We start from the raw sequence: 25,858 nt of genomic DNA, 5'->3' as shown, positions 1-25,858 counted from the left end.
CTCATTCCAGACACAGCTATGGCGGATGCAGAGATGGCTGCATTTGGGGCTGCTGCCCCCTTCCTGCGCAAGTCAGAGAAGGAGCGGTTAGAAGCACAAACCAGGCCTTTCGACCTCAAGAAGGATGTCTTTGTGCCTGATGACAAAGAAGAGTTTGTCAAAGCCAAGATTGTGTCTCGAGAGGGTGGCAAAGTCACTGCTGAGACAGAGAACGGCAAGGTGGGTGTCAGGGCTGTGTGTGGAATTGCCCCAGAGAGCCCCCACATGCACAGGCGTGCACAGAAAGTGTGCAGGGGATCCTCTTCGCATGCCTGAGGACCACCAGGTCTCCTTTCTGTTGGGTGGGGTACAAACCCTCCAAGCTTCTCACTCCCAACATGCAGCCTGTGCTCTGCTCATGAGATCTCAGTTCCTTCTCTGCTCAACACTGCGTGTGAATCACCCCACTTCTTTCCCTGCTGAGGGAAGCGGGCAGACACAGGGGTGCCTATGGGGTCTCCTGCAGACGGTGACGGTGAAGGAGGACCAGGTGATGCAGCAGAATCCACCCAAGTTCGACAAGATCGAGGACATGGCCATGCTGACCTTCCTTCACGAGCCGGCGGTGCTGTACAACCTCAAGGAGCGCTACGCCTCCTGGATGATCTACGTGAGTGGAACACCAGTTTGTCCCCCGGAGCCCAGAGCTTCCCAGCCATGTATGCCCTCCTGGAGCCCTCCTAGGTGGTGGGGCACTCTCCTCTGGCCTGGACTCAGTTCTAACCCTCCGGGGACTGGCATGGCTCACATTGAGCACATTCTGAGGGCCTCACTCATTCTCGGTTCCCCTCTGCTTCTCCTGGGGTCTTTCTCTGAGTCTGAAAATCATTGCTCCTCCTTGTGCATCACGGGTCACCCATCTCCTTTTCCTTTTCTATCCCTAGACCTACTCAGGCCTCTTCTGTGTCACCGTCAACCCCTATAAGTGGCTGCCAGTGTACAATGCTGAGGTGGTGGCTGCCTACCGCGGCAAGAAGAGGAGTGAGGCCCCTCCTCACATCTTCTCCATCTCTGACAACGCTTATCAGTACATGCTGACAGGTGAGGATGGAGCTCTGACCTGCGTCTCCTCAACCACAGCCCCCACCTGGACCCTCAGACCTCACGCCATTGCCTCTCTCCTCCTCTCTTCCAGATCGGGAGAATCAGTCCATCCTCATCACGTGAGTATCCCTACAGAGCCCCTATTCCAGCCCCTGGCAGGACTCCTCTTTCCCTCCACCTTCACGCTCATCTCCTCTGTCTTCTTTGACCTGTCCCTAGCCCTTCTCTGTGTGCTCCCTCTTCCTTTCTACTTTCTATACCACCCTTACTTTTCTCTCATCTTCTTTACCCACTATCCTCTAATTCTTCACTGATTTATCCATTAAGTCCACAGTGTCTTTACCTCTTCATTTCCTTCATCTTTTTCTTCAAAAATCTTTTTGTCTTTCCAGCCCTACCTATTCCTTCCCCAAATAACTCATTTCCCCTCCTCTGATTCACCTTGTCTGTGTTGCCAAACCTCACCCTTCCCAAGCCCTACACATTCTCAGGGCATCCTTCTGCTTGCTGTCCTAACCCTGTAGACTGCCTGTGTGCAGTCTCCAATGGCTTCCTGCTTAGAACCGCTACACTCTTGTAGGACAGGGGCTCTCTCCTCATTTGAAGCCTGTTGGTCTCAAGCAGTGTTACTCACTGCCTACTGAGCCCCTGTCTGTCCCAACAGTGGAGAATCTGGGGCTGGGAAGACTGTCAACACTAAGAGGGTCATCCAGTACTTTGCTGTTATTGCTGCCATTGGGGATCGAAGCAAGAAGGACCAGACCCCAGGCAAGGTAGGCCTGTCGTCCTCCACGGGCCTGCACTGCAGAAAGAGAGGGAGAAGCCCTCTCACGTGCCATCCTTCTTGACCTCTGCAGGGTACCCTGGAGGACCAGATCATCCAGGCCAACCCTGCTCTGGAGGCCTTTGGCAATGCCAAGACTGTCCGGAATGACAACTCCTCCCGCTTTGTGAGTGACCCTTGACCTTGGGCGTGGGACATGGGCTGGCTGAAAGTAGGCCTCAAGTGTGAGCCTTCCTCGCTCATCGTTCATCACCACCTCTTCCATTCCTTCAGGGGAAGTTCATCCGCATCCACTTTGGGGCGACTGGAAAGTTGGCATCTGCAGACATAGAGACCTGTGAGTGCCATGAGTCTGCTGGTGTTTAGACTGAGCACCCCAAGTTCTGCACTATCTGGTCTCCATCCATCCTCACCTCCAGCCCCTGTTCTGCTGCTGGATTCCTCTCTCTGTGTCTAGATCCCTGCGTTTGTTTGCCCAGATTTCATCTGGGTCTCCCTCCATGTCTATACATAAACATGTGTTTTTCTGGGATTTTTCTCTAAGATTTATCTCCTGGTCTCTGCCTCCATTGCTGGGTCTCTGTGTCTGTGTACAGTCTCTCCCTCTGCCTTTTGTGTGCTACATTTCTCACTCATTTCCCTTTATTTCATTGTGCCTAAATCCTAACCTTCCTATCTGTTGTTTCACAGATCTTCTGGAAAAATCCAGAGTTATTTTCCAGCTGAAAGCAGAAAGAGATTATCACATTTTCTACCAAATCCTATCTAACAAAAAGCCTGAGCTGCTGGGTGAGTCAGAGCCACTGACTGAAACTAGCCATCTCCATGGCAACCTGGGTCCCTCTGCTTATGTATGAATTCTCTCAGCATGCCCTGGGCTTGATGGCACTGCTGGGTTCAGTTCTGTGGGCTGGAAAGCCAAGTCAAACCCTGTCTGCTGCTGTCTCTCTGCCCGTGTGCTGTGACCAGCAGCCCCCATGGAAGCCAGTGGCCGTGTCACATCCTAACCACATTCCTCTCCCCATTTAGACATGCTGCTGATCACCAACAACCCCTATGATTATGCCTTCATCTCTCAAGGAGAGACAACTGTGGCCTCAATCGATGACTCTGAGGAGCTCCTGGCCACTGATGTGAGTGTGTGAACATGCAGCCAGAGAGCGGAACATGAACAGTGGGGGCACACGCAGCCAGCTCAGGAATGCAGCTAAGACACGGGCTGTGTGGTGTTTAAAGTGGTATAATGCCCTCCCGGCTGGAGAGCCACTGCCCTGTGAGCAGTGTATGCTGGGATATAGATGATTTGATAGGTCTGGCCAGTATCTGGTGTTCTGTCAAATCAGAAAGTGCTGAAAACTATGAGAGAGAGAGGCAGAGGGCAGACAAGGCAAAAAATATATTTCACCCAAGGTACGAGGGCAAGGAGAGTCATAGCACAGGGCTGGAGAAGGCTGTTGAATGTAGGACAGATACCCACAGATATGTATGACCAGACAGGGAAGCAAGTGTGGGGACTGGTTTGGTTTGGTTTTTTTTTTTTTTTTTTTTTTTTTTTTCGAGGTAGGGTCTCGCTCTGGTCCAGGCTGACCTGGAATTAACTCTGTCATCTCAGGGTGGCCTTGAACTCATGGCAATCCTCCCACCTCTGCCTCCCGAGTGCTGGGATTAAAGGCGTGTGCCACCACGCCCGGCTTGGGGACTGGAAACATAAGTGAGTCGTCCAGAGTAACTCCCGAGAACAGCTGCGACCATAGATAGTGGTGTTGAGGTGGCAACCTGCTCTCACATCTTCCATCTATGCTTTGGAGTTCTCCACTGAGTGCAGGAGTTTCAAAATCCATATAAACTAGGAGACAAGTTCTCCCTCCAATTCATGAAGACTCTCACTTAGCAGTCATACTCTCTTTTCTGGGATTCTCTGACACCTACCTACAGAGTGCCTTTGATGTGCTGGGCTTCACTCCAGAGGAAAAGAACTCGATTTACAAGCTGACAGGAGCCATCATGCACTTTGGAAACATGAAGTTCAAGCAGAAGCAGCGGGAGGAGCAGGCAGAGCCTGACGGCACCGAAGGTGACAGGCAGGGAGACTGGGGGCAGCTGTAAAGTTGCTAAGGGCCACATCTTCAGAGCCAGCATTCCTTTGCCAACTTTGCTACCCGCGCTTTCCTTCCAGAGGCTGATAAATCGGCCTATCTGATGGGACTGAACTCAGCCGACCTCCTCAAGGGGCTGTGCCACCCTCGGGTGAAAGTGGGCAATGAGTATGTCACCAAGGGACAGAATGTCCAGCAGGTGGGTCAGCTTCAAAAACTAAATAGGTGGGTCGTGGAAAGAATTCTCAGTGGTTAAGGTACTTGCCTGCAAAGCCTAATGACCTGGGTTTGATTCCCCAGTACCCATGTAAAGCCAGGTGCACAGAGGCTCATGCATCTGGAGTTCCTTTGCAGTGGCTTGAGGCCCTGGAGCACCCGTTCTCTCTCTCTCTCTCTCTCTCTCTTCTTGCAAGTAAATAAATCAAAATCTTACAGAACAGGGCTGGAGAGATGGCTTAGTGGTTAAGCACTTGCCTGTGAAGCCTAAGGACCCCGGTTCGAGGCTCAATTCCCCAGGACCCATGTTAGCCAGATGCACAAGGGGGCGCATGCGTCTGGAGTTCATATACAGTGGCTTTAGGCCCTGGCGCGCCCATTCTCTCTCTCTCTCTATCTGCCTCTTTCTCTCTCTGTCACTCTCAAATAAATAAATAAAAATGAACAAAAAAAAATTAAAAAAAAAAATCTTACAGAACAAGCAAACAAGTAAGATGGGGGTCATGACATGAAGGGCAATCTTTTAAATTCATTCTTCCCAGGCCTGCTCATCTGGCTTTCTCCCCCACCTTGCAGGTGGCATATGCCATTGGGGCACTGGCCAAGTCAGTGTACGAAAAGATGTTCAACTGGATGGTGACTCGCATCAATGCCACCCTCGAGACCAAGCAGCCACGCCAATACTTCATAGGAGTCCTCGACATCGCTGGCTTTGAGATCTTTGATGTGAGTCAGAGAGCCCTGGGAGAGGGAGAATGATCACTCACACACTTACTTCTTCAGTGCGGGCCAGTGTGGAGGGCCAGCCATGGGCCAGGCAAGAGGGCAGAAGGTACCATGAGTGACAGAGCCACTCACTGCCCTGTCCTCAGACCCAGAGCCAGACCCAGAAGGGGATTGCCCGTGCCCCTGCTGAGCTCTGGCAGGGTGCAAGGCACAGCCCAAGGTTGGCAAGCATGGTCACTCAAACACGCCTGCCTGACTGGCCGCCCCACCCTGCAGTTCAACAGCTTCGAGCAGCTGTGCATCAACTTCACCAACGAGAAGCTGCAGCAGTTCTTCAACCACCACATGTTCGTGCTGGAGCAGGAGGAGTACAAGAAGGAGGGCATCGAGTGGACATTCATCGACTTTGGCATGGACCTGCAGGCCTGCATCGACCTCATTGAGAAGGTGCTGCCTGGCCTCACTGCCTGAGTCCTCTCTCTGCATCCTACATAAACACTCCACCCCAGATCAAGTGGAAAACCCTCTTCCTTCTGGGGAATACCATCTGAAAATTATAAGTATGGTCCTAGTTTCTGAGCTCTGTGCTGTGCAGAGCATACAGAATAGGATGCTGACAGCTGTACGCCCAGGAGCTAGAGCGAACACATGGAGGATGGGCACCTGTAGGATGCCTCCCCAAGGGACATATTTGTTGGGCCTGTTTTATGTATCCGAGAATCAGGGAATGTGAAGGGGGGTGAGGGATCCTAAGAGTGCACCTATTTTCAACCTCAACATCACAAGGAGGTGTGTGATGGAGCATATGAAAAGCGCCAACAGTAGCCACAAACCCAGACTTTCACTATGTAGTCTCAGGGTGGCCTCGAAAAACCCAGACTTTCACAAAGGTCCCTCTGACATCAGTAAAATCTTTCATCTATAAAAGGCATAAGCCCTCATCAGCCAGAAGATCGTTATCCTCAGATAACTAGCACTAAATTTAATATCCTACAGGGCATCCCTGTGAGTAGATACTGACCATGGGTGCTGGGTGAAAAACATTCAGTGATGCTCTCTCTTCACCCTCAGCCCATGGGCATCATGTCCATCCTGGAGGAGGAGTGCATGTTCCCCAAGGCCACAGACATGACCTTCAAGGCCAAGCTGTATGACAACCACCTGGGCAAGTCCAACAACTTCCAGAAGCCCCGAAATGTCAAAGGAAAACAGGAAGCTCATTTCTCCCTAATCCATTATGCTGGCACAGTAGACTACAACATCCTAGGCTGGCTTCAGAAGAACAAGGACCCACTCAACGAAACAGTGGTGGGTTTGTACCAGAAGTCCTCTCTCAAGCTGCTCAGCAACTTATTTGCCAACTATGCTGGAGCTGATGCACGTAAGTGCCCTGGGGCACCAGTGAACTAAGGTTTGTGGTACAATTCTGAGGCAGGTCAATTACACTTCACCACTTCCCTGTCAGGCTATGCTGAGGTTCACAGACTTAGTGGGATAGGAGATAGCCATGTTGAAGGCCTTCATCTAGCAGTCCAAAGTGGGCAAAGCTGGAGGAGAGGCCATGATTTTCCACCTCAAGTCCTTTGCCTCCCACATTCCTACTGATGCTCCCTTTGTTGGCTCCCTTTCCCACAGCTGTTGACAAGGGCAAAGGCAAGGCCAAGAAAGGCTCATCCTTTCAGACTGTGTCAGCTCTACACAGGGTGAGTGTGGCCCCAGCCCAGCGTGGTTCCCCATCTGCTCTACACCCCCATCTCCCACCCAGCCCTTATCCATCCCAACTCTCCCAGGACCAGTTCTTCTTGGCCCATCCTTGATTCTTTTCACTCTTTGTTATGTCTTCCTTCATCTCCTGGCCTCAAATCTCACTTCCCGTTGTCCCTGTCTTTCCATGTCCTATCTGCCATCAGCCGCCCTCCTCATCCTTCCATCTCCTCCAGCATCCTTTCATCTCCTTGCTCCTTGCATTCTCTCCCTCCTTCTTCCCCTTCCTTTCCATTCTCTACCTTTCATGTTTCATTGTCTCTCTTTACTTTTCCCTTTTGCCTTTTCTGCCACAGGAAAATCTGAATAAATTAATGACAAACTTGCGCTCTACCCATCCTCACTTTGTACGTTGCATCATCCCTAATGAGACCAAGTCCCCAGGTGAGTCCACAAACTTGGGATAGCCCACCACTGCCCATGTACTATCCCAGGCACAGGGCCGTCTCAGTCATCTCCTAATTTTTGTGGTTTCCAAATCACATGCTTCTCTACCAGTAATCCATGAGGTCCCCAGGCTACACCCTCCCAATGCTAACTTGCACTTAGAATGTGAAAGTCAGGGCAAGGTGTAAGGCACTTGATGGTCGTCCGCCATCAGTGATTTATAATCCCTAATGAGATATATAAAGCCTGTCTATTTTTGACACATAAGGAGACAGAGGCTTAGGGACTTCGATTCAAAGACTAGCTCTGATTTTGATCAGCTTAATGACCTTCAGCAAGTCACTCAACCCTGCTGGCCTTAGTTTAATCACCTAGGAAATGGACTATGTCAGTCCTGGATAAGTATAAATCACATAAAATAATCAATGAGAAAATATTCTGGCAGCTATTAAAAGTGGCTTTTAAAAAAGTGAAACAAATGAAAGCTTGTTACTGGGCTGACTTGTTCAGCTTACCAGCTAATAAGTGCCAGAGCCAGGATCAAAAGCCAGAACTTGCAGGGCTCTCTTCTTTCACTCCTCTCCTCCTTTCCTGCCACAGGGGTGATGGACAACCCCCTGGTCATGCACCAGCTGCGATGTAATGGTGTGCTGGAGGGCATCCGCATCTGCAGGAAGGGCTTCCCCAACCGCATCCTCTATGGGGACTTTCGGCAGAGGTGGGCAGGAGTGCCCAGGGCTCAGGGAGCAGGGGCGCCTGGGCTGCCTCGGTGGAGGTGGGGGGTCTGTGGGGGCCCTGAAATTCTGTAGGCAGAACAGATGCATGCAGAAGGAAGGTGGCTCCAAGCACTTCCCTTCCCAGGTATCGAATCCTGAACCCAGCAGCCATCCCTGAGGGCCAGTTCATTGACAGCAGGAAAGGGGCCGAGAAGCTGCTGGGCTCCCTGGACATTGACCACAACCAGTACAAGTTTGGTCACACCAAGGTGAGGAAAGATAGTAGACACATTAATTAAAGAAAGCCGCCTCTTGTCCTTCAATGCCTCATCTCCTACTCTCATCCATGTGCTTTTATTAATTATTTTAGGGATATCTTTGAATCACATGCTACCATCCCCTCCTACCACCACTTTCCCATCCCAGCTTAAGCTGCCATTGGCCTTTTCCCTCTCCTAAATTGTTGTCCTTCTTAATCCCCACCATCTCTCTCCCCTCATACCATTCCTAATCATGCCCAATACACACATTCTCCATAGGTGTTCTTCAAGGCAGGGCTGCTGGGACTGCTGGAGGAGATGCGAGATGAGAGGCTGAGCCGCATCATCACTCGCATCCAGGCTCAATCCCGTGGTGTACTGTCCAGAATGGAGTTCAAGAAGCTGCTGGAACGCAGGTGAGAGAGCTCAAAAGAAGGTTTTGAGCCCTTTGGGATCTAGTTCAAGGGCAGTGCCAGTAGAAAGACTTCAGTACCAGCAGAAAGACACCAGGGGTTTCTATGAACATAGGATGGACCTCAGGGATTAAGGGCCTCAGGAAGAGTGAGCTGGATGAAGGAAGGGGACTACCTGGAGTCAGGACCTCAAGGGGAAAGAGGCAGAAGGGCTCTTACCAGCCTTCGCACTTGGCACCTACAGAGACTCCCTGCTGGTCATCCAGTGGAACATTCGGGCCTTCATGGGGGTCAAGAACTGGCCATGGATGAAGCTCTACTTCAAGATCAAGCCACTGCTAAAGAGCGCAGAGACAGAGAAGGAGATGGCCACCATGAAGGAGGAGTTCGGGCGCATCAAAGACGCCCTGGAGAAGTCTGAGGCTCGCCGCAAGGAGCTGGAGGAGAAGATGGTGTCCCTGCTGCAGGAGAAGAATGACCTGCAGCTCCAAGTGCAGGCGGTGAGGCTACTGCTGCCATTATTGGCACTTCCAAACCTTGCACTGTTGATACTCTCCATGACCCTACACCTCTGCACCCAGTGCTCAATATCTTGTCCCCTCACAGGCTGAGGAGTTGGAGATCACACTTCCTAAGACCTCCAAACTGGCCCTTCAGAAAGAAGAAAGGCAAAAAGAATTCACTTTTAAATAAACAGGCTTAGCCAGGCATAGTGACACATACCTATAGAAACTGGAGGCAGGTGGATCAGGACATTTTGTTTGTTTGTTTGTTTTTATTTATTTATTTTTGTTTTTTTGTTTTTTGGAGGTAAGGTGTCACTGTAGCCCAGGCTGATCTGGAATTCACTATGTAGTCTCAGGTGCCTCAAACTCACGGCAATCCTCCTATTTCTGCCTCCCCAGTACTAGGATTAAAAGTGTATGCCAAGCTAGAGAGATGGTTTAGCAGTTAAAGCATTTGCCAGTGAAGCCTAAGAACAAGATTCAATTCTCCAGGACCTGCATAAGCCAGATACACAAGCGGTTCATACGTTTGGAGTTCATTTGCGGTGGCTGGAGGCCCTGGCATATACCCATTCTCCCTCCCCCCCACTCCCCATCTATCTCAAATACATAAAGAAAAAAAAATTTTTAATTTTTTAAAAGTGTGTGCCACCATGACCGGCTAAGATCAGGAATTTAATGCTAGCCTTAGTTATAAAGCTAGTTTGGCCAGTCTAGGCTACATGAGACCCTATATCCAAAAATATCCAAATTACTTAATTATGTTCATAGGGTTTCCATTTGGGTTCAACTTGGGTTCACAAGTTAATAATGATGCTAAGCCCTTAAAAACTCCCACAGGTTATCTTTTTATTTTTTTAAGTGCATATGTATATGTTTGTATACATATAAGTGTGTACATGTGTGCTTGTGTATGAGTATGTATATGTACATATATGTGCACAGGTGTGCATGTGTATAAGTGTGCATGTGACATTTTGAGACAGGGTCTCTCTTTCGCCTTAAGCTTGCCATGTAGTTCAGACTGGTTGGTCAGAGAGCCCAGGAACCCAGTTGTCTCCACCTCCCCAGCACTGAGATTGTAAGCACATACCAACAGACCCATCGGGTTGTTGTTGTTGCTGTTTTTTACATAGGTTCTGGATATTTAACTCAGTTTCTCATTCTTGTAAGGCAAGTACTTTATTGACTTAGCCCTCTCCTAAAGCCCATCACAGATTTTCTTTGCACTTCAACTTCTTCATCCCTAGGTAGGAAATAAAGCTGCCTGTCTCATTAGGATGAAATACATAAAGTGCTTGACACCAACAGACGCAGTTCCTGCAGTGAAGGAAACTAGAGGAAAAGGGCCAAATAAAGACTTTTAATTCCCTCACTCTCTGCTCTGCTCCCAAGTCACACTACCCTAAAACTTTTCCTGTCCTCTTCCTTCTGAGGCCCTTCCTAGGTGAAAATACACCTACAGCCCCTTTTCAATCTGAGTTATGTGCCTCTCCCTTCCTCTACCTGTAAGGACAAGGACACTGTCTTCTGAGCAGCCTTCTGTCTGTGCTCTTCCCAGGAACAAGACAACCTCGCTGATGCAGAGGAGCGCTGTGACCAGCTGATCAAGAACAAGATCCAGCTGGAGGCCAAGGTGAAGGAGATGACCGAGAGGATGGAGGACGAGGAGGAGATGAACGCAGAGCTCACTGCCAAGAAGCGCAAACTGGAAGATGAGTGCTCTGAGCTCAAGAGGGACATCGATGACCTGGAGCTGACCCTGGCAAAGGTGGAGAAGGAGAAGCATGCAACAGAGAACAAGGTGAGGCCAGCTCTCTGTGGCTGAGAGCAGACTCGGGTGAAATTCTGGTCTTTGTTGTGAAGGTCCTTATAGGTGGCCCCAGGATGTTGAGTGTTGACCCTAAAGGAGATGTGGTTTTTGTTTGGCAGGTGAAAAACCTGACAGAGGAGATGGCTGGGCTGGACGAGATCATTGCCAAGCTGACCAAGGAGAAGAAAGCTCTGCAAGAGGCCCACCAGCAGGCCCTGGATGACCTTCAGGCTGAGGAAGACAAGGTCAACACCCTGACCAAGGCCAAGGTCAAGCTGGAGCAGCAGGTGGATGATGTGAGTAGATGAAGCATAATGTGCTTGCACATGCCGGGTCCATTGTGTTCACAGGTGTGTGTGATGGGCTGGGAATCGTTGGAAGGGATTCATTCTCCTGCTGTCTTCCCACAAGGACACTGTGGGGTAGAAATGCAACTAATTATATATCCAATCTTACTGATATGATCAATAATACAGCCAGGGTTTTACAAAAAGTTAATTCAAGTCTGGAAAGATTGCTCAGTGGTTAAGGCACTTGCCTACAAAGCCTAAAGACACAGGATCAACTCCTCAGGACCTATGTAAAGCTATATGCACTAGAGGGCACGTGTCTGCAGTTCACTTGCAGTGGCTAGAGGCCCTGGCATGCCCAGGGCTCTTTCTATCTGCCTCTTTCTCTCTCTCAAATACATAAAACACACACACACACATATATATATATTGGTTTTTTTGAGGCACGGTTTCTCTGTAGCCCAGGCTGACTTGGAATTCACTATGGAGTCTCAGGCTGGCCTCAGACTCACAGCAATCCTCCTACCTCTGCCTCCCCAGTGCTGGGATTAAAGGCGTGCACCACCATGCCCGGCTTTTAAAAATATTTTTAAGGAAGCTGTAGAGGTGGCTCAGCAGTTAAGGTACTTCTTGCAAAGCCTGATGGCCTGGGTTTGATTCCCCAGTACCAACATAAAGGCAATGCAGCCGGGCGTGGTGGCGCACGCCTTTAATCCCAGCACTGGGGAGGCAGAGGTAGGAGGATTGCTGTGAGTCTGAGGCCACCCTGAGACTCCATAGTGAATTCCAGGTCAGCCTGGGCTAGAGTGAAACCCTACCTCGAAAAACCAAAAAAAAAAAAAAATAATAATAATAATAATAAAGGCAATGCACAAAGTGGTGCATACATCTGGAATTTGCTTACAGTGGCTGGAGGCCTTGGTATGCCCATTTTTTCTCTCTCTTTCTTCTTGCAAATAAATAGATAAAATATTTTAAAACTTTTTAGGGGCTGGAGAGATGGCTTAGCAGTTAAGTGCTTGCCTGTGAGCCTAAGGACCTCAGTTCGAGGCTGGAATCCCCAGAACCCACGTTAGCCAGATGCACAAGGAGGCGCACGCATCTGGAGTTCATTTGCAGGGGCTGGAGGCCCTGGCGCGCCCATTTCTCTCTCTATCTGTCTGCCTCTTTCTCTCTCTGTCTATTGCTCTCAAATAAATAAAAATGAATTTAAAAAATTAAAAAAAAATTTTAGGGCTGGAGGGATGGCTTAGCAGTTAAGGCATCTGTCTGCAAAGCCAAAGGACTCGGGTTCCATTCCCCAGGACCCATGTTAGGTAGATGCACAAGGGGGAGCAGGCATCTGTAGTTTGTTTGCAGTGGAGAGAGTCCCTGATACGCCCATTCTTTCTCTCTCTCTCCCTCTTTCTCTGTCAAATAAATAAATAAATTTGAAATTTTTTAAAATTTAGTTAAGCTTTAAATCCACATATCTCTGCCTCTTGGTGGGGGGTAGCATTTCGAGGTAGGGTCTCACTCTATCTAGTCCAGGCTGACCTGGAATTCACTCTTTATTCTCTGGGTGGCCTTGAACTCACTCACAGCTATCCTCCTACCTCTGCCTCCTGAGTGCTGGGATTAAAGGCGTGCACCACCAAGCCTGGCTTTCTGTCTTTGACTATAGGATTTATGGGATTATCTCATAATAACATGATGTGTTTCTTTAGGAAATTTGTGAGACTCTTCAAGAAAGATCTTTGCACTTCTAATATTTTGGGCAGGGTTTGTCCTAAGTGACCAATGTTTCCTTGTATGTAGCATACTTCCGCTGAATCCTTGACTACTCTCTTATAATTATGAAGGTATCTGTTTTAGCCACAAGACTATGAGCTCCCTTTAGGTAGGAGCTGAATTTTGTGTCTAAAATTTCTACAATATGACCTGGTACCAGTAGTGTTTATAGATGCTGATCATAGCTTTGAAATGTTATTCTACATTCATTCATCCATCAAATATCCACTGAGCAATCCCTACCTGCTGGACAATCTCACAGTTCCCTAAATACATTTGACCCATTCTGGACAAGCTCCAAGGGTTCCCCAAATCTGGAATAACTGAACTCCAGAATCACCAAGTCAGAATGCTCTTCCTCACTGGGGAATGGCTTGGCCTTTCTCTCCACCAGCTGGAGGGCTCACTGGAGCAGGAGAAGAAGGTGCGCATGGATCTGGAGCGGGCAAAGCGGAAGCTGGAGGGTGACCTGAAGCTGACCCAGGAGAGCATCATGGATCTGGAAAATGACAAGCAGCAGCTGGATGAGCGGCTGAAAAAGTACCACGTTCCCCTCCCTGCCATTGTTCCTTTCCCCCAGCCCAGCAGCCTGCTCTGTCCATGACAGAACAAGGCCATCTGGAGAGGCAGTGACCCAAGTGACTGCTCAGTCTGTGGGCAAAGGCCTTCAGGAAGAGTGCTTTCCTCTCCCAACATACACATCAGGCCCCACAGTCCTCTCTGGCAAAAAGAAAAAAATTAACTTGGATCCCTCAAGACCCCTTTTCCTATTGGGCCCTTGGTAGGGATAAAAACAAAAGCACATTTCTTTTATGCACAACTCAATTGGATACAGAGGAAGGTTATACACAAAAGCTTACCAGGAAAGTCCTTTAGTTTTTGGGTTTTTTTTTCCCCACAGAACCCATATGCCTGTCCACAAAGAAATGGGTCTGCCCATTCTTAGTAAGTGAAAGGGTCAGGACATTTACTTATTTTTCCTGGATAACTTATGGTCCCAGTTTTTATTGAAAGTCTTTCCAGAAGGTGCACACCCAGGCTTGGAGAACAGGGAGTTACAGAACACTCTCTGATATCTGAGGCTTTTATGGCATGTTAGCTTGTATTTACACAGGAGTCTTCACACTTCCCCAGGTACAGATTTTGTTCAATGAATGCATTAGTGAATAGACGATCCTCAATCTCTAGTATCTGTAGTACTGTTTACCAAAGAGGAAATTAAGGCTCAGAAAGATTAATGAATTTGGAGAACAGTGAATATGATCAAAGTACATGAAATAATTGAAATAAATTGTATTTATGAAATGCAATACAATGTACAAAGATATACACCAACAAAGGGAGAAATTATTAAGTTGCTTAAAGTAGCAGCGACAAAGATTATCCGAACTAAAAGGGATGTTGGGCAAATTCTCATCTACCCACCCTCATTTTACAGATGAGAAAACATGAGCCAATAATACAAAAGTCCCACAGAGCCCAGTCCTGCCATTCTGTGAAGAGGCCTTTTCAGTACTATCTTGTTGAACTTGAATCCAACAGCAAGTGTCATGCCTCTAGGAATTATACCTCACCCTTGGAAACTATTTTTCCTACATTAAATCCTGTTCTTTTTTTTAAAAAAGTTTTTATTTTTATTTATTTGAGAGAGAGAGAAAGAGGTAGAGAGAGGGAGAGAGAGAGAATGGGCATACCAGGGCCTCCAGCCACTGCAAACGAACCCCAGATGCATGTGCCCCCTTGTGCATCTGATTTACGTGGGTCCTGAGGAATGTAACAGAGGTCCTTTGGCTTTGCAGACAAACGCCTTAACTGCTAAGCCATCTCTCCAGCCCAAATCCTGCTCTTTATTTGTTTTATTATCATCTCTAGCCACTGGTGGAAATTTCCTGAACCCAGCCAGCTTCTCTTGCCTCACCCTCCCTTCTTCCCTACAGGAAGGACTTTGAGCTAAATGCACTCAATGCCAGGATTGAAGATGAGCAGGCCCTGGGCATCCAACTGCAGAAGAAGCTCAAAGAGCTTCAGGTAAGATCTAGGAGCCCCAATTGGACATTGTAGTCCTTGGACTGGTTTACAGCTTCTCTGAATATGCTATTCCTGCATTTACAAGAAATTATTTTGTGTCTATAACAGAGACACAATCCTCCTACCTCTGCCTCCCCAGTGCTGGGATTAAAGGCGTGCACCACCATGCCTGGATTTTAAAAGTATTAATGAGTTTCAGGGCTGGAGAGATGGCTCAATAGTTAAAGATGCTTGTTAGCAAGACTGCCAGTTCAGGTTCAATTCCCCAGTACCCACATAAGGCCAGACACACAAAGCAGCACATGCATCTGGAGTCCATTTGCAGTGGTAAAAGGCTCTTGTGCACCCATTCCCCCTCTGTCCATCTATATTTCAAATAAATAAATAAAAATATTTTAAAGAAAGTTAACAAGTTTCCCCATGGAGAGCCTCCACAAGAGTCATGACCCAAGGAAGACAGAAGGACACAGAAAGAGATTTTGAAAAGACCAGGGCAGGAGGACAGAAATCCTGGCATTCTGTTTCAGCTCTGTCTAATTAAGTTACCATGGAAGCCCACTTCAGATCTCTGGGTCTCCATGACCACCCAGTTACCTAGTGACTTAAAAAGAAATATTTATTTGTTTTTTTTGAGAGCAAAAGACAGAGAGAGAGAGAGAATGAATGGGCACACCAGGGCCTCTAGTCACTGCAAATAACTCCAGACGCATGTGCCACCTTGTACATCTGGCTTACATGGGTACTGGGAAAGTGAACGTAGGTCTTGGGGCTTCTCAAGAGCAAGTGTCTTAACCACTAAGCAATCTGTCCAGCTTTGGTTTTCAGAGTAGGGTATGTAGTCTCAGGGTGGCCTCAAACTCATGGCAATCCTCCTACCTCTGCCTCCCAAGTACTGGGATTAAAGGCGTGTGCCACCATGCCCAGCTTTCCACCTGGTGACTTTTAAAGTCCTTTTTGCCCTGATGGTTAGTTCTTTGGGTCTAGACAGACGTCAAGTTAGGTTTTTAGCTATCTGATCAGACAGACATGGTTTTCTCTTAAAATACTTGCCCTTGGGCTGGAGAGATGGCTCTCTCTCTCTCGCCCTGCCTCTTTCTCTCTCTCAAATAAATAAATAAGGGCTGGAGAGATGGCTTAGCAGTTGAGGCGCTTGCCTGAGAAGTCTAAGGACCCAAGGTCAATTCCCCAGTACCCACATAAGCCAGAAACACAAGGTGGCGCATGCATCTGGAGTTTGTTTGCAGTGGCTGGAGGCCCTGGCACACCCATTCTCTCTATCTGCCCTTGCTCTCTCTCTTTCACTCAAATTGCTAAATAAATAAAATATTTTTAAATAAATAATTTTAAAAAATAAGCCAAACGTGATGGTGCACGCCTTTAATCCCAGCACTCGGTAGGCAGAGGTAAGAGGATCACCATGAGTTCGAGGCCACCCTGAGACTACTTAGTGAATTACAGGTCAGCCTGAGATAGAGTGAGATCCTACCTTGAAAAAAAAAAAAAAAAAGAGGGCCAGTGGGCTGGAGAGATGGCTGAGGGATTAAGTGCTTGCCTGTGAAGCCTAAGGACCCTGGTTTGAGGCCCGATTCCCCAGGTCCCACATAAGCCAGATACACAAGGGGACACATGCATCTGGAGTTCATTTGCAGTGGCTAGAGGCCCTGTGGAGCCCATTCTCTATCTGCCTCTTTCTCTCTCTGTATATCGCTCTCAAATAAATAAATACAAATAAAACAAAAGAAAAGAAAAAGAAAACACTTGTCATTAAACTGTTTGGGAAAAAAAAAAAAAAACCCTTAGACACAGATTCCTTTGCCCTCAAGAGCTAACTTCAACTTTTCCTCCAATGAAGAGGATGAATAATACTGTAGATGAAAGAAAATTAAATGGGTTGTTCAAGTGCTTCCCCAGATCCCTTTATGCCACCTTTCCCTCTAGCCCAGGTTAACCTGGAATTAGTCTCAGGCTGGCCTCAAACTCACAATGATCCTCCTGCCTGGCCCTCCTGAGTGCTGGGATTAAAGGTGTGCACCACAACACCCAGCCCCCTTTTCATTTTTAAACATTTTTATTTATTTATTTGCAAGGAGAAAGGAAGAGCCAGGGTCTCTTGCAGCTTTACCCAGGTACTGGGTAATTGAATCCTAGCCATCAGACTTTGCAACCAAGTGGATTAACCACTGAACCATCTCTCCAGCATATATATGTCCCTATTTTATGTGGTAAAATAATCTCACTTGCTGCGCCTGATAGGCCAGGAGTCTTGTAGGTCTTCTTAATCCCACGGATGGGTCCAGGCGGTGGGTTGAACCCTTTGTGTCCCGGGCCAGGCGCGCATAGAGGAGCTGGAGGAGGAGCTGGAGGCAGAGCGCACAGCCAGGGCCAAAGTGGAGAAGCTGCGCTCAGACCTGTCCCGAGAGCTGGAGGAGATCAGCGAGAGGCTGGAGGAGGCTGGCGGGGCCACGTCTGTGCAGATCGAGATGAACAAGAAGCGGGAGGCCGAGTTCCAGAAGATGCGGAGGGACCTGGAGGAAGCCACGCTGCAGCATGAGGCCACTGCTGCGGCCCTGCGCAAGAAGCACGCGGACAGTGTGGCCGAGCTGGGGGAGCAGATCGACAACCTGCAGCGGGTGAAGCAGAAGCTGGAGAAGGAGAAGAGCGAGTTCAAGCTGGAGCTGGATGACGTCACCTCCAACATGGAGCAGATCATCAAGGCCAAGGTGGGCCCTGTTCAGCCTCTTCACTTCTCCAGATCCCTCTATTCATTTCCACTTTCCTTCCTTCTTCCTGATGGTTCATCTTCCTGCATCCCTTCCTCTCTATGTGGGTATCCATCCCCTCCTTCCTTCCATGTCTTCCCCCTCCCTTTCTTCTTTAATGGCACCCCTTACCACCTTCCGGTCCTTTCTGCTACCACCACATAACTCCTTCTTCATACAGGCTAACCTGGAGAAGATGTGCAGGACCCTGGAAGACCAGATGAATGAACACCGGAGCAAGGCTGAGGAAACCCAGCGTTCTGTCACTGACCTCACCAGCCAGAGGGCCAAGCTGCAGACGGAGAATGGTGAGCCTGGAGCTGCATGGGCCCCAGCCTTCTGAGCCACCACAAGTTTGAGTACACACACCCCATGCATGTCTACAGTCTCTCCAGAAAATGACACCTGAGGATTAGGGAGGAGTTGAGGGCAGAGGGGAGGCTGATCTTGACAAGCTGAGCATGGTGGTGCCTCCGCAGGGGAGCTGTCCCGCCAGCTGGATGAGAAGGAGGCGCTGATCTCCCAGCTCACCCGAGGCAAGCTCACTTACACCCAGCAGCTGGAGGACCTCAAGAGGCAGCTGGAGGAGGAGGTCAAGGTGAGGCCTGGACTCTGGCACCTGACCAAAAACACAGAATATATCAACTGGCCTTACATCTCCATCACTTTTGTTTTGTTTTGTTTTGTTTTGTTTTGTTTTGTTTTGTTTTGTTTTGTTTGAAGCAGGGTGTCACTCTAACCCAGGCTGGCCTGGAACTCATCCTGTAGCCCAGGCTGGCGGCAAACTCATAGCCATCCTCCTACCTCAGCCTTCTGAGTGCTGGGATTAAAGGCTTGCACCACCATGCCAAGTTGCATCACTTTCTGTCCCAAGAATGAGGCTTATTGTTTACTCCAAAAAGAAATAATAGGGTATATGTGGATCCTAGCTACAGATGATTGGGCTTCTGCGTGAGAATGAAAGTACTTAGTAGCAGAGGCCAGTAAATTAAAAAGGAGACATAAAGGGAAGAGAAAGGAAGGGAGGAGGATACTTAATAGGTTGATATTGTATATATGTAATTACAGTGATTATAATGGGGAGGTAATATGATGGAGAATGGAATTTCAAACAGGAAAGTGTGGGGGTGGGGAGGGAGGGAATTACCATGGGATGTATTTTATAATCATGGAAAATGTTTAATAAAAATTTAAAAAAGGGCTGGAGAGATGGCTTAGTGGTTAAGCGCTTGCCTGTGAAGCCTAAGGACCCTGGTTCGAGGCTCGGTTCCCCAGGTCCCACGTTAGCCAGATGCACAAGGGGGCGCACGCGTCTGGAGTTCGTTTGCAGAGGCTGGAAGCCCTGGCGCGCCCATTCTCTCTCTCTCCCTCTATCTGTCTTTCTCTCTGTGTCTGTCGCTCTCAAATAAATAAATAAATAAAATAAAATAAAAAAATTTAAAAAAAAGAAAGAAAGAATAGGGATCTGGGCGTGGTGGCACACGCCTTTAATCCCAGCACTTGGGAGGCAAAGGTAGGAGGATCACTGTGAGTTTGAGGCCACCCTGAGACTACACAGTGAATTCCAGGTCAGCCTGGACTAGAGTGAAACCCTACCTTGAAAAACCAAAAAAAAAAAAAAAAAAAAAAAGAAAGAAAGAATAGGCCCAACCCTAAGTCTGTTCCCCAGACTGAGGCCCCTGCTGTTCTGCTGCCATGCTTGGGGGAGGGGAGAAGGGACATCATCTAAGGAGGCAGATTGGACAGAGGGATAAGGTGCAAGGACTGTATGGATGGGTCTGAGGTTTAGGAGGGCCAACCAAAGACAGGAGAAGGAAACTAAGCTGGAGTTCATTACTAGTACATTGCAGAGTTCATAAAAAAAGAATAATAATCAAGAGTTAAAAAACAAAGAAATTAGCCAGGCATGCTGGCATACGCCTTTAATCCCAATCTCCAGAGGCAGAGGTAGGTGGATCACTGTGAGTTCAAAGTCACCCTGAGACTACATAGTTAATTCCAGGTCAGTCTGGGCCAGAATGAGACCCTACCTCGGAAAACCAAAAACAAAAAGAAAGAAAGAAAGAAAAGAAAAGAAATGAAAAAGAAAAACAAAAGCAAAGAAATGCAACTCAATGCTAACCTGCCCCTTATAGCTTGGTAATCTTGGGAAAACATCCTGATCTGTCTTGGCCCATTTCCCATCTTTACATAGCATGGATGCTAACACTGGCTACACCAAGGACCACAGGGCAGTATGCATGAGGACTTCGTAAATAGTGTGGTGATACTTCTCAATGTTGTTTGTACTAAGGAAACCACTCTAGGTCTGCTGGGGATGGGACAGTGGTGCAGCCAAGCGAACATGTTGAGATTGGGGTGATGGGAAGGACAAAGGTTGCCTTATAAATTGCATTATGCCATTGGTGCCTACCTCTCCTCAGGCCAAGAATGCCCTGGCGCATGCCCTGCAGTCAGCCCGGCATGACTGTGACCTGCTGCGAGAGCAGTACGAGGAGGAAACAGAAGCCAAGGCCGAGCTGCAGCGTGTCCTGTCCAAGGCCAACTCGGAGGTGGCCCAGTGGAGGACCAAGTATGAAACAGATGCCATCCAGCGGACGGAGGAGCTGGAAGAAGCCAAGTGAGTCCTGAGCAGCCAGCCTCAGGTTGAGACCCCTTTGTAGCCAAGCCCTCTCCTCAGCAGATCCCAATAGGGGATGCTCAGGCAATATGTGACAATTCAGGAGGACCCTGCCCCAGCCCACCTCCTGCTCCTCTCAGGGAAGCTTTTTGCTCGCGTTATGTTTCTCATCCGAATATAAGACGAACAAAAGGTTTGTCTGAGGGCTGAGTGCTCCCACCCGGGGCAGGGCGCTGTGGGGAGTGGAGGCTACAGAAACCCATGTCCTCTACATTGCACCAGGGAGGGATGCCTGTGGCTCTCACAGCCCTGTCCACAGGACTTGGGGCCTGTTCTCAGGCTTCTCTGAGCACTTCTGAGTTTTTAAGCACTGTCTTCTGAAGAACTCATATTTTCTCCTCTTGTCCAAATCCACCTCCTCCATCTTCCCCACTCCCTCCCATCCTTCCTCACCCACCCCTGGCAGGAAGAAGCTGGCCCAGAGGCTACAAGATGCTGAGGAGGCCGTGGAGGCCGTCAACGCCAAGTGCTCCTCATTGGAGAAGACCAAGCACCGGCTACAAAATGAGATTGAAGACCTGATGGTAGATGTGGAACGCTCCAATGCCGCTGCTGCAGCCCTGGACAAGAAACAGAGGAACTTTGACAAGGTGGGCCCATGGTGGGGGCTGCAGCCAATGATGGAGTGGGGATTTGTGCCAGCTCAAGACAACTGCTGCTCTTCTTAGAGACAGGGGAGGGGGCTAAGCCCAAGTGAGGGGCCTGAGGCAGCCCCTGGACATGGGCTGGACCCAGGGCTGGACCTGTCCCCCACAGATCCTGGCCGAGTGGAAGCAGAAGTATGAGGAGTCGCAGTCAGAGCTGGAGTCCTCACAGAAGGAGGCGCGCTCCCTCAGCACTGAGCTCTTCAAGCTCAAGAACGCCTATGAGGAGTCCCTGGAGCACGTGGAGACCTTCAAGCGAGAGAACAAGAACCTTCAAGGTGTGTGGGCCCAGAAGCCATGTCCCCATGTGGGGTCACTCAGCAGCCCCAAAGGCAAGCTGCTTAAAGTATGTCCAAACCCCTTTTGGACCACAGCAACCCCTGAGTCACTGTGTCCCCCATACAGAGGAGATCTCTGACCTCACTGAGCAACTGGGCTCCACTGGAAAGAGCATCCATGAGCTGGAGAAGATCCGCAAGCAGCTGGAGGCCGAGAAGCTGGAGCTGCAGTCTGCCCTGGAGGAGGCTGAGGTGCATCCATGGGGGTGGGGCGGGTGACATTCTGAGCTGTAGGCTCCCGACCTTGCTCTTCTCTCACTGGCTCATTTCCAGGGCCCAGGCGTGTGAACACAGCAGACATTCAACAAATATTTGTGGAATGAATGAGTTAAGGGCCACTCAACACTCAACTACTTTCAAGCAAACATTTTACTTAGTGGACTTTAGGTTCCCCTTTCCACCACCATTTTGTACCCTCTGTGTCTGATTGTCTCTGTTTCCTAGGCAACACCTTTCTCTTTATTTTCCTCTCTGTCTTCATGGCTGACTCTTGCCTCTGAGGGCCTAAATCACCTTTGCTTCTGCTTGTTTTCATTTTTCTTGTACTTTCCTTTTGTTTTTTTCCCTCTTTCTGCTTCCCTCACTGAGCCATTTATACCATTCCTGAACTGTCTGTATCCATAATTTGTTGGGCAGACCCCTGCCTCTACTCCAGACCCTGTCTCTACCTCTAACCCCTTTCCTCTCCTCCTTCCAGGCCTCCCTGGAGCACGAGGAAGGAAAAATCCTCCGCGCACAGCTGGAGTTCAACCAGATCAAGGCAGAAATTGAGAGGAAGCTGGCAGAGAAGGATGAGGAGATGGAGCAGGCCAAGCGCAACCACCTGCGGGTGGTGGAGTCACTGCAGACCTCCCTGGACGCAGAGACACGCAGCCGCAATGAGGCCCTGAGGGTGAAGAAGAAGATGGAAGGAGACCTCAACGAGATGGAGATCCAGCTCAGTCATGCTAACCGCATGGCCGCCGAAGCCCAGAAGCAAGTGAAAAGTCTCCAGAGCTTGCTAAAGGTACTTGGGCTTTGGAAACCAGAGGTCCCTCACCCACAAAGAGGACTGGCTTCCACATGGCCAAGTGAGGGTGGTATAGTATCCTATGAAAGGTACCAGATCCTGCCTGGCCTGCAGTCACTGCAGAAATAGGCCAATCCCAAGCCACTCACATCCAGTTCCACATGACAGCTCTGTGAAGCACTGAGGCCCTTCTCTTGATTCCTAGGATACCCAGATCCAGCTGGATGATGCAGTCCGAGCCAACGATGACCTGAAGGAGAACATGGCCATCGTGGAGCGGCGCAACAACCTGCTGCAGGCAGAGCTGGAGGAGCTGCGCGCTGTGGTGGAGCAGACAGAGCGTTCTCGGAAGCTGGCTGAGCAGGAGCTGATCGAGACCAGTGAGCGGGTGCAGCTGCTGCACTCCCAGGTGAGAGGGTCCCTGTGCATTCCTGAGGAACCGTAGCCTGGCAGGATCCAGCACATGGCAGGGGGAGGAGCCACTCAGAGATGTTCATTGCCTTTCCTGCTCTGTCACTCTACCGTCAGAACACCAGCCTCATCAACCAGAAGAAGAAAATGGAGGCAGACCTGTCCCAGCTCCAGACGGAAGTGGAAGAAGCAGTGCAGGAGTGTAGGAATGCAGAGGAGAAGGCCAAGAAGGCCATCACAGATGTGAGTCCCCTACCCACTGTGTCCACTCCAGGCCAGCATCTCCTAGGCTGGGCAGTGAGGGCGTGGGGGCCTGACGATGTGCCCCTCTCTCCCATGCCCAGGCCGCCATGATGGCGGAGGAGCTGAAGAAGGAGCAGGACACGAGCGCCCACCTGGAGCGCATGAAGAAGAACATGGAGCAGACCATTAAGGACCTGCAGCACCGGCTGGACGAGGCCGAGCAGATCGCCCTCAAGGGTGGCAAGAAGCAGCTGCAGAAGCTGGAGGCCCGGGTGCGGGAGCTGGAGAACGAGCTGGAGGCTGAGCAGAAGCGCAATGCGGAGTCAGTGAAGGGCATGAGGAAGAGCGAGCGGCGCATTAAGGAGCTCACCTACCAGGTGCAGACAGGATTATGGTGTCATTCATTTACCATGGTCTAAAGGCACAATGTCAAGCATCTAAGGGGCAATGCAGAGGTTGTGGCTATCTTTTCCTGGGCCAGGGTTGGAGTGCTGCTTCTCCCTGACCAGCCCTTATGCCCTGGGCCAGAGGTCAGTCACCAAGCCTTTGTGTTCCACCTTGATATGCACCCTCAGCACCCCCCAACACGCAGGGATATTCCCAGAGCTCTAGGCAGAGATTACCCAGCATTGCTTCCCAGGAAGCAAATTTGTAAGCAGACCAAAGGTATACCAAGCCATTTAAACAACTCTCAAAACTTGTTCATTACTGAGTGTGGTATTAACCCAGCTTCCTGTAGTGTTTTCTAGAGTCAGATTCTCAATTAGAATTTGTTTCTGTTCCAATCTTACATGTCACTTCCCTCTAAGCACACTTTGTCCTTAACCTAAATCAAGTCCATGTCATCTCCAATGCAGCCCAGGAAATTCCATCATGTTCAAAGCCCCAGAGTCACTCCCGGTACATGCTGGACTCAGAGCCAGGGAGTTTATGCTCCATGATGCCCCAGGGTCCTAGAGAGTCTGCTCCTTGGAATAGTACCTACAACTTACTGCGTGATTTCAGAGATGTCACAAGCGCCTTTGGTTCCTTCCTTATGGAATTATTTAAAATACTCATATTCACTCTCAGTGTACTGGCAAATCCATGATTTTAGCACTAGAGAGGCTGAAGCAGGAGGATCATGAGTTTGTAGCCAGTCTAGTCCACTCAGTAAGACCCTGTGTCAAAAATACAAAGGGCTGGTGAGATGGCTCAGCAGTGGAGGTGCTGGCTTGTAAAGTCTGCTGGTCCAGATTCGATTCCTGAGCACCCATGTAAAGCCAGGTAACAAAGTGGAACAAGAAGCTGGTGTTTGTAGGGGCAAGAGACCCTAGTCTATACACACACACACACACACACACACACACACACACACACGTATATAAATAAATAAAATTTAAAATTACAAACAAGGGCTGGAGAGATGGCTTAGCAGTTAAGGTGCTTGCCTGTAAAGCCTAAGGACCCAGTACCCATATAAGCCAGATGCACATGGTAGCGCATGCATCTGGAGTTCCTTTGCAGAGGCTAGAGGCCCTGGAGTGCCCATTCTCTCTTTCTATCTGCCTCTCTGATTTTTTTCCCTCTCTCAAATAAATAAAATATAAAAAATACAAACAAAATTTTTAGTTTTATTTATTTATTTTTATTACTTATGAGAGAGAGAGAGAGACAGAGACAGAGAATTGGCACACCAGGGCCTTAGCCACCTTGTGCACATGAGCAACCTGTGCACATGCGTCCCTTTATGCATCTAGCTTACATGGGTTCTGTGAAGTTGAACCTGGGTCCTTAGGCTTCACAGGCAGTTGCCTTTACTGCTAAACCATCTCTCCAGCCCCCCAAAAATTCTTTTGATGAGAAATTATAAGAAAACTATTGAGGATCAAAAAGCAGAATTTGCTCAGGGTGCTATGTTCAGGGTAAAGAGGATAAGTGACGCCAAGATTGGTGTAACACTGCCTCCTATGACTGCACCACACTCACCTCTGCCCACCTTCTGACCCCAGACAGAGGAGGACAGGAAGAACCTTCTGCGGCTGCAAGACCTGGTGGACAAGCTGCAGCTGAAGGTCAAGGCCTACAAGCGCCAGGCTGAGGAGGCGGTGAGTGATTCTGCTAAGACGGAGGCCTGGAGAGAAACTCAAGGGAGCTGGAAGACTGGGAGCCCAGGCCCCCTCGCACCTCCTCCCAACCCCTGTGTCCTCCCACAGGAGGAGCAAGCCAACACCAACCTGTCCAAGTTCCGCAAGGTGCAGCATGAGCTGGATGAGGCCGAGGAGCGGGCGGACATTGCTGAGTCCCAGGTTAACAAGCTGCGGGCCAAGAGCCGTGACATTGGCGCCAAGGTGGGTCTGTCCCCTGGACTTTGCTTGTCATTTCCCACAGCTTTGTCAGCTTCAGATAATGTCATTTCATGTATTCCCTAAATAAACCACAAGCTCCAGAGGCCAAGGTCATTGAGTCTCTACCAATTTGCAAGATGCTTTCTGATCTAACTTTTGGTGATTCTGTGAATCCTAGCCCTAGAGTGGTCAGCTCTATGCAACCTCAATTTATATACACCCAGCATGTCACACTTCTGCCCAATTACCAGTTTTAACACCCCCCCCACACACACACTTCTTAATTTTGGCACCTAACCTTGAAACTCAAACATGAGAAGGACATCCCAGAGGACCACCTGTCCTCACCCAGTCAACTTCCCTCTAACCCACCCCAAAGCCCTTCCCTCCAGACCTTTCTCCCTCTACGCTGATCCCTTAAAACACACCTGTGTCACCACAGGGGCCCCATCCACATCACATAGGAGGCCTCTGCCCTTCAGGTACCATGGTCTCGACTTCAGTTTCTGTGCCTCATCCCCATCCCCACCACACTTGCCTCCCCGGAGTTAATTTGGACTTTGTTTTCTTTCAAAAGGGTTTGAATGAGGAGTAA

General features: G+C 49.2%; 1 protein-coding gene across 1 annotated transcript; it reads left to right on the top strand.

Moving 5' to 3' along the window:
• Nucleotides 1-18: 18 nt before the first annotated feature.
• Nucleotides 19-25,858, top strand: Myh7 (myosin heavy chain 7). Its single transcript, XM_004661802.2, has 38 exons — nucleotides 19-219; nucleotides 506-649; nucleotides 924-1,080; nucleotides 1,175-1,202; nucleotides 1,748-1,856; nucleotides 1,941-2,033; nucleotides 2,141-2,204; nucleotides 2,558-2,656; nucleotides 2,897-3,000; nucleotides 3,803-3,941; nucleotides 4,044-4,162; nucleotides 4,756-4,905; nucleotides 5,182-5,352; nucleotides 5,977-6,286; nucleotides 6,541-6,608; nucleotides 6,966-7,053; nucleotides 7,657-7,774; nucleotides 7,918-8,041; nucleotides 8,312-8,448; nucleotides 8,690-8,945; nucleotides 10,513-10,755; nucleotides 10,884-11,060; nucleotides 13,219-13,364; nucleotides 14,762-14,852; nucleotides 17,183-17,572; nucleotides 17,793-17,919; nucleotides 18,091-18,209; nucleotides 20,035-20,231; nucleotides 20,698-20,881; nucleotides 21,048-21,213; nucleotides 21,341-21,465; nucleotides 21,971-22,279; nucleotides 22,488-22,691; nucleotides 22,811-22,936; nucleotides 23,038-23,313; nucleotides 24,928-25,023; nucleotides 25,132-25,266; nucleotides 25,841-25,858. The coding sequence occupies exons 1-38, from the start codon at nucleotides 19-21 to the stop codon at nucleotides 25,856-25,858; spliced, it is 5,808 nt and encodes a 1,935-aa protein (XP_004661859.1).

This window comes from Jaculus jaculus, chromosome 7 (assembly GCF_020740685.1).
Source record: "Jaculus jaculus isolate mJacJac1 chromosome 7, mJacJac1.mat.Y.cur, whole genome shotgun sequence".
Classification (NCBI taxonomy): domain Eukaryota; kingdom Metazoa; phylum Chordata; class Mammalia; order Rodentia; family Dipodidae; genus Jaculus; species Jaculus jaculus.
Note: the sequence above shows the minus strand (reverse complement) of the source record. Positions and strands in the feature narration are given on the sequence as shown.

What these genes read in the sequence shown, in the direction of transcription:
- Myh7 (XM_004661802.2), top strand. Translation starts at nt 19, where the DNA reads ATGGCGGATGCAGAGATGGCTGCATTTGGGGCTGCTGCCCCCTTCCTG. An exon ending in AGGGACAGAATGTCCAGCAG is followed by an intron (nt 4,163 to 4,755) that starts GTGGGTCAGCTT and finishes CCCACCTTGCAG; the next exon opens with GTGGCATATGCCATTGGGGC. An exon ending in AGAAGCTCAAAGAGCTTCAG is followed by an intron (nt 14,853 to 17,182) that starts GTAAGATCTAGG and finishes GTCCCGGGCCAG; the next exon opens with GCGCGCATAGAGGAGCTGGA.